This window comes from Vigna umbellata, chromosome 5 (assembly GCF_029865625.1).
Source record: "Vigna umbellata cultivar VRB3 chromosome 5, Vumbellata_1.0, whole genome shotgun sequence".
NCBI lineage: Eukaryota > Viridiplantae > Streptophyta > Magnoliopsida > Fabales > Fabaceae > Vigna > Vigna umbellata.
In genome coordinates this window covers 7,445,157-7,453,342 of record NC_142169.1, presented here as the reverse complement: position 1 = coordinate 7,453,342, position 8,186 = coordinate 7,445,157, and the positions used below count along the sequence as shown (strand labels likewise).

The following is an 8,186-nucleotide window of genomic DNA, read 5'->3' as shown; positions in this document are numbered from 1 at the left end:
TTAGATCCAAGACAAAGTAAGTCAAACAAAGCCTAAATAAAGTCAAGTCAACCTAATTCATATCAAGTTAAATAAAGCTAAAACTAAATCAAATAAAGTTAATTCAAAACTATATTTAATTGAGTCAAAATTTTAAAATTAATAAAAATTTAGCAAATTTTATGCATGTGAAATATTTGAATAAAAGTATATATATTATTTAGAAATATAATACTATGTCATATATATATATATATATATATATATATATATATATATATATATATATATATATATATATATGAAGATTTTTTTATAATTCATTTTCAAATTATTTAATATAATCTCCTTTTACTATGAAATATTAATAGAAAATTTACTTCTTCATTCATTGAATATAGAGTAAGTGATTTTTATTGATATTTTTTGTTATTAAATAAATTTAAATCCGGAAACAATACGCATTAGTATGATTTATTATTTCCGTCATAAGTAATTGAAAGAGAATATTCTACTAATTAAATATATTATTAATTAATTTTAATTAATAGTTATTAAATTTGTAAATTGTAGAAACCTTTAGAAGAAAATAAGAAAATAAGTTCATATATATATAGAATTTCGGTCATTATAAATGGAAACCACATACCAATATTCAGTATATACAAGGAACTTATAAACTTTTTATGAAGAAAATTTGAGAAATAAAACATTTCTTTAATCTTAAATATAATTTGAAGAGTTTTATTAACTTAACTAGTGTTTCTAAAAGGCTTATTAAACAATAAAAAAGTTATTAAAAATTATAAAAAAACACAATAAAAATATTAAAATGTATTTTTCCATATCTCCATAATAAAAATCCTTTTTAATTTCTTAAAAAGTGGTCTTATCCAGTGTCATAAAAGCACTAGTTAGTGTTTGCCTCATTTTAACATGAACATTAAAGATGCAAAAAATAAAAAATAAAAAATAAAAAAAGGTAAAATATAGGATGAAGCGAACCAACCCACGCCCTATGTGTCAAGGTTCGTATCTTTCAGAGGTTCATCGGAATCCGACACCGGAAGCGCAGAACAGCCGCACACGGCGGTGAAGAGCCTTCGAGAATAATCAGAATTCTAGCTTCACGATGGAGTCGCTCCAAACGCTACCTCCACCATCTCATCTCTCACCCTCCGCACTCTCCTTCCTCGACCACAGATTCCATACCCAATGCGCCCTCGCCGATGCTCCCAACTTCGTCTCCGAGCTCCAGACTCAGTGCGCCGAGTTGGATCGCGCGCTCGACGAGTTGACTCGGAGACTCGGAGAGGGTCTCGCCGCTTACGCCTCCTTCTCCGGCGAAATCCACGGCCTCTTCGGCCACGTCACCGATAGGTTGGCTGCCCTCTCCTCCACTGTCGTGCCAGGTTCGATTGGATAATCATTTTTTGCCTTTTTAGGTCATCTTACTGCGTTGAGTTTTGAGGAATGGTTTTGGTTTTGGTTTTGTTGAGTGAAGATGGAGGAAGAGGCAAAGCGGATGGTAAGGGTTTCAAAGAGGAACTTGCGGCTTTGGCGAAGGAAGTGGCTAGGTTGGAGACGGTTCGTGTTTATGCAGGTTGTTTTTTTTTTTCCTTTTTTCCTTTTTCTTTTAAATTGTGCAAAATGAAGAAGATTGTTAGAAGATTTTTGATAAGATGGTTCTGTGTTTGGTCGATTGTTGTGATGTAGATTAGTTGTAGTTATCTTCAATGTTTTGGTACGAATTTGAGTCTTAGGTATTATCTATTCTTTTGAACTGTGCTATTGTTTCTTAAAACTTCATTCGTGTCATCAACAAACGGCTCTTGAACTTTATACTTTCTTTGCATATCAATGAACATTGATGGGCTAGGAGGAATTGAAAGATGACTAAGCATTTGTGTTTCATGATCGTTGTTGTGATTATCAAGAACTGTGTTAAGCCTTTTCAGTTATGGATATCTCCTTTGGCTTGATTTCCTAGGCGTTGCTTTCTTTTCATTCTCTATGTCTTTCTGGAGACAGAATCGAAGTACCATGCTTGAACATGCTTCTCCATAAGAACTTTTAGGAGAGGAAACCTAGAAGAACAAAGAAATTGATTTCTCCATAATTTGAAAGTAGTTCATGCATAAACTAATTTATAAAAACTCTTATGTAACTTCTCCACGTTTTAACTTTTAACTTGAGCATAAGTTAGCTTTAACTTGCGAAGAAGTCAATTTTAATGGTTTTTATGATATGGATTTGGTGTGATAATCAAGAAATATTATGGTTTTCAGTGGTTGTTGTCATACATACCGCATTTGGTTTGAGTTCTTAGGTGTTACCTTTTGTGAAAGTTGTTTGTTTCTTGAGACTCCTTTCTTTGTTTTGTCTTCCAGAGACAGCGCTTAAACTCGATACTTTAGTGGGCGATATTGAGGATGCTGTATCATTTACTATGAGCAAAAGCATGAGGAAACATTCTTCTAGTCAAAATTCACAAGTGAGCATGCTTTTACAATATTTGCCAGATGATAATGGAAACTGCATTATCACCATATTCCTTAATTTATCTCAAATGTTTCAGGAAATGCATATGCTTGCTATTAAAACACTGAAAACAACAGAAGGCATATTAGCTTCAATTACAAAAGCACATCCTCAGTGGAAGCAACTTGTGTCAGCTGTTGATCACAGGGTGGACCGAGCTCTTGCTATTTTGAGGCCCCAGGCAATTGCTGAGCATCGAGCACTTCTTACTTCGCTTGGATGGCCCCCACCTCTTTCGGCCTTTACCTCCTCTAATTCTGATGCAAGGAATGTGAATCAAGTCTCAAATCCTCTGCTGAGTATGCAAGCGGATCTTAAACTCAGGTACTCAGAAAATTTTTTTGCTTTGTGCAATCTACAAGAGTTGCAAAGGAAAAGGAAAGTTAGGCAACTTGAGGGCCATGATAGGGAAGTTGCCCTGCGACAACCACTTTGGGTAATAGAAGAGCTTGTGAATCCATTATCGTTAGCTTCCCAACGGCATTTCTCCAAATGGATTGATAAACCGGAATTTATTTTTACACTTGTATATAAAATCACAAGGGATTTTGTTGACTCTATGGATGAATTGTTGCAGCCATTGGTGGATGAAGCAATGTTACTTGGTTATAGTTGTAGAGAAGAATGGATCTCAGCAATGGTAACTTCATTAACCACATACATGGCAAAAGAAATTTTCCCTAGTTACATTAGTCAACTAGACGAAGAGAGTGCTACCGGCACTCAGTCATCTGCTAGAATATCATGGCTGCATCTCATTGACTTGATGATAGCTTTTGACAAAAGAATTAAGTCTTTAGTAGAGAATTCTGGGGTCTTGCTATCCTTTGACGATGATGATATTATGCAAAAAATTTCATCTCTAGCCATATTTTCTGATCGTCCAGACTGGCTTGATCTATGGGCTGAAATAGAGCTAGATGATGCCCTATATAAGTTGAAACTAGACATCCAAAATGAGAATTATTGGGTAAAGAAGGTTGAGGGTGCTGTTCTTTCATCCTATACTGATGATTACAAGTCTCCTCTGATTTCTAATTCCTTTCTTCGCCATCTAGCATCTGTTATTGATCGCTGTCGATCATTGCCTAGAGTAAGTCTGAGGTCGAAATTTCTCAGGTTAGTAGGTCTTCCTATTATAAGAAATTTTTTTGATTCCATACTTATCCGCTGCCAAGAAGCTGAAGGTTTGACAGCGTTAACTGATGACGATGCTGTATTAAAGGTTACAATTTCTGTCAATGCTGCTCACTACTTCGAATCTGTTATAAAGGAATGGTCTGAAGATGTCTTCTTCCTTGAGATGGGGATGGGTGAGGATGATGAGGCAGGAATGGAAAGTAGTGCTAATATTTATGAAGGGTTGCCAGAAAGTTCCAGAAGGGTTATTTTTGATGACGAGATAAAAAAGTTGGAAGAGTTCAGAACAGAGTGGGTTGAAAAGATATCCCTAGTTATTTTGAGGGGTTTTGACGCTCTCTCTAGGGACTATATGAAGAACAAGAAGCACTGGCAGAAGGGTGAAGAAGGATGGACTGTGTCGAAGGCTCTAGTAGAAGCCCTGAATTATCTGCAAAGTAAAACATCGGTGGTAGAAGTGGGTTTGAACGCTAGGGATTTCGTTGGGGTTTGGAGAAGTTTGGCGGCAGGAATTGATCGGTTACTTTTTAATGGTATTCTTATGAGCAATGTAAAATTTCACAGAAGTGGTGTTGACAGATTTGGTAATGACTTGGACGTTTTATTTGGGGTATTTGGGTCATGGTGTTTGAGACCTGAAGGATTTTTTCCAAAAACAAGTGAAGGTCAGAAGTTGTTGAAGTTGGGTAAAAATGAAGTGGAAGAATGTAAGGCAGGGGCGAAGAAGTGGTTGAAGGAGAATGGGTTGAGACATTTGAGTGAAACTGAAGCGGAAAAGATTTTGAAGAATAGGGTGTTCACGAGTTGAAAAGCTTCTGGCTTTCATTTTAAACACATGCATGCTGAAATGGCTTTCGGACTTGTGAAGATTTAGGATTTTTTCGTGGTGTACATTACTTTAGACTGATCAGTTGAACCAATTCAATTTTGCTTAGTTGCAATAAATATATTTTTCATTTACAATGTTCTCAGCCATTGCCTTAAAGACGACGGTTTATACTTCATATTTCTAGATGCTAATTACTTGTGCAAATTACTTCTCCAATTAAGGAAAGCTTTTATCTCAATTTTTATTACCACTGTATAAAAATAAAATGAGATGGGACAAAGTAAGATAGAAAAGAATAGATTTGAGGAAAAAGATTGGCGGGCTAGAAGAAGAAAGTTGACGATCTTTTAAGAGCACAGAGAAAAAAAAATCAATCATATACGTTGCTATCAAATTTTGTTGATTGTTATATCACATATTGCAAATTTCTTTCGTAAACGTTGTAGAAATATAATTCATAGTTGATAACACGAAAAGAAAAATAATATATGAAACCTCTACACAGCAAATAAATAACTGATAGTTAGTAATAATATACTAAAAGGCTTAATAGCATTGATGGTCATAATGATCATAAATTTTGCAATTTTTTTCAAAATGGTCCTAATATTTTTAATCTGATCAATGTAATTCTAAAGATTGAAATTTGTGTTTAACTTAGTATGTTTGTAAATACTATTTAAATAGTTAACGACTAAATATGCATGTGCAAAACCCGAAATGACATTAAACTATCCACGTGTACATCTTCAAGTCCTTGTCGGGAACGCTGACTCTCTCTTATTCCTTTCGCAACAAAACCCTTTCGCTCTCTTTCAGGTTTGAGACCACCATCCATCACGGCGCCATGGCCGGAGACACCTTCTCTGTGCTGTGTTAGGTGTGACTCTTGGGTTCTTTGATGGTTGGTGGGTAAAGTCGAACAAGATGTTAAATTGTGTTTTTTTTTTTATTTTTCAGATGAGGGGCAGCACATGAGCAGAGTCCTCCCTCCTCAGATGTTAAAACAAATCGGAGGCATGGGTGGGTTACAAAGCTTGGTGAAGCGGATGAGATCTGCTAAAGATATGATGGGAATGTTTGGCGGTGGTGATAAGTAGAATGTTGTTGAATAGAAGCTGATGATTGTTTCTGATCACTACCCAAACCTCTCTGATACATACTTCACAAGAGCCTAGCTTCATCAAATTATGCAGTTCACATTGAATTTTGGATGAATTGTTCTGTTAATCAATCTACAACAATCTTGATGGGTGGAATATTTCATTTCAAATTTTCCGTTAACAGTCCTTTTGTAAAACTAAACCCCCTTGTTTGTATATTTTTTAGTCTTTAGGATTACAAAGCAATTTTATTGCGAATTGAAGTGAAGTTAATTTTGCCAATTGGTTTTGGATTTGCATTTCATGGATGAAAAATGTGATTAGTTAGTATCTGGTTTATCTTTCCTCTTGTCTCTTCCAATGTTGCTGAAGTGTTGGTTAATCCTCTGGAATGAATATGTATATAATTATTTCGTCTTTGTTCTTTTATTGATATTATCACTTAATTATCCTTTTACAAAATAGGAAAAACATAGATGTGAAATGGAGTGTTAAATATTCAGTCAATAATTATAATCCAGCCGCACAAGAAAATAGTATGAACAGTAGTGTAAATGGAGTCATGAAACTAAGTAATCCTGCGATTCTTAATTGATGTTCTTTTATAAGGCATTTCATAGTTTCTATGAAGCATTATTGATTTTCCTTCTTTGCACGTATTAAATATTACAAATATGTGTTTTTATTAATAAATAATGAGAAAATAATTTTAAAAGTCATTAATAATGATGATAAATTTGTCTCATTTGTAATTCAACAAAATCAACTGAATTAATTACTTTTATTGTCCCTGTGATTATGCTTAAAGTGACTTGTATAAGGACTGGTGCCAGTATTAATGAAAAGGTGTTATCTTTTTGGCTCCCAAACTTTGGTTTTAGTTACTACACCATTTTTTAGTGTTTTTGGTTCGTATACTTTTCTCTAGTATGAGTGTTAGTCTCTTGTCATCAATTAATAGAGTTAGCAGATGATGTAATCAACTGGTTTGTATACCATTTTTTTCTTCTGCCCCATCCTCATTGGGAGGTACTACACACACATATGCCTAAGCCTTGGCGATCATATCGGGGAGAGGTACTCAATCCTCCAGATAGTTCATAATTGGCGAGGACTGAGGGATCGTCCTCATAAATTGTGAACTCAAAAAAGCCAAATTTGGGTGTAATTTGGTATGATTATTAATGATTGGTTTGTGGTCTTTCAGGTCCGATTTTGGCCAATCCAAACCTAGAGGTGACATGGCCAAGAGCCTCAAACTCAGCGAGTGATAGGCTAAGAAAACTATTCCAACTAAGATAATGCACGGTCTCAGAACCTAAGTCAGAGAGAAATGAGGCTCATACGGTCAATCCAACCTGGAGAAAATACAGCCCCAAAGCCTCAAGCTTGAAAAGCAATGAGGTTCAGAAGGGCCAATCCATCCCAGAGGGTACGCAACCCTGAAGCCTCAAGCGTGAGGGGGGTTGACAACAAAACTCCATCCCTTACCGCAACAATTAAAACCCTAACCAAAAGTTCAAACCAATTTTGGTGGCAAGTGTAGCGGTTGAGCTTCGGTGAACCTCAGTGATGGAAGAAGGATCCAGCTGATTCTGGTGCAAGATGGAATCAACGGAACTTCTCCTAGGAACTTCTGGAATCTGAACTAGAAAGGAGGATGAACATCATTTTGTTGCAGCGGAAGAAGATGAATTATGATGATTATAACCGGAGGAAGCATAAACTCTGGAACCCACTCTTCAAACAGTGTTCGGTGACTGGATTGAAGGAGAGTAGATGATTCAGTGATGAAGATAAGTTTGAGGCAAAGGAGGATTGAATCAAACAGTGATGCGGTGAAGAAAACACATGAATCGGGGATGGAGAAAATGGAATGAAGGAAGTGTAGAGGAATGCTAGGAATGGAAGCCTAGCTAGGGAGAGAGGCTAGAGGAAACTCTCAGGCTCTCTCTCTCAGTGACCTTCAATAAGAAGAAAGTTTTGGACAGCAGCAACAGAAAACAATTCTTCATTCAAATCAAAGGTCCGGTTATAAGCAATGGAGCAAGGTATTTAAAGGAGAAACAAAGCTCCTGGTTCACGCCTACACTTAGCTACGTTAGCTATGATGCAAGGGCCAGCTGTGCAAGTGGAAAGAAAACGTGAGTGGCTACGTGGCCTATCAAACAAGAAGCTGGTGAAGAAACGTGAGTGGCAACTGGTGCATTTGTTGACGCTGGGCGCAAACCCTCATCTGCTGAGCACTAGGCTTTCTTCAACTTCAACCAAGCTGCTGGTTGGAATGTGACTCATGTGGGCTTCCAAAGCAGCTTACTATGGATCCAAGTGAAGATTCCAACATTCCTCTAAGTGAAGATTTGGCTTGCTTCTTCATTCTTGATGTTTCCTTGCTTCTTGATTTATCAAGTTTCTTGGCTAGTTGATCCATGATCTCCTAGCTTTATTAGACCCTACAAAACACATATAAACATATTAAAGAGAATCCTACTAAGACTTAGAGAAAGAAAATTAAGAAAGAGTCTTTAACAGTCCTTCTTCACTTCCCTTTCTTAGCCTTAGCTTAAGTTGATACTCCTTTGAATGGACTGCCC

General features: G+C 36.3%; 1 protein-coding gene and 1 long non-coding RNA gene across 2 annotated transcripts; both read left to right on the top strand.

The window, feature by feature from the left end:
- The first annotated feature begins 905 nt into the window (after positions 1–905).
- Positions 906–4,623, top strand: MAG2 (RINT-1 / TIP-1 family). Its single transcript, XM_047325991.2, has 4 exons — positions 906–1,391; positions 1,484–1,582; positions 2,370–2,473; positions 2,558–4,623. The coding sequence occupies exons 1-4, from the start codon at positions 1,112–1,114 to the stop codon at positions 4,466–4,468; spliced, it is 2,394 nt and encodes a 797-aa protein (XP_047181947.1). The 5' UTR covers positions 906–1,111; the 3' UTR covers positions 4,469–4,623.
- A 597-nt stretch (positions 4,624–5,220) lies between these two features.
- On the top strand, positions 5,221–6,002 carry LOC148197612 (uncharacterized). Its single transcript, XR_015786476.1, has 2 exons — positions 5,221–5,369; positions 5,450–6,002. It is a non-coding gene; the product is annotated as an uncharacterized LOC148197612 (long non-coding RNA).
- The last annotated feature ends 2,184 nt before the right edge of the window (positions 6,003–8,186 follow it).

Coding starts and splice junctions, on each gene's coding strand:
- MAG2 (XM_047325991.2), top strand. CDS start 1,112: ATGGAGTCGCTCCAAACGCTACCTCCACCATCTCATCTCTCACCCTCC. Junction 1,392..1,483: donor CTCCTCCACTGTCGTGCCAG/GTTCGATTGGAT, acceptor TGTTGAGTGAAG/ATGGAGGAAGAGGCAAAGCG. Junction 2,474..2,557: donor CTTCTAGTCAAAATTCACAA/GTGAGCATGCTT, acceptor CAAATGTTTCAG/GAAATGCATATGCTTGCTAT.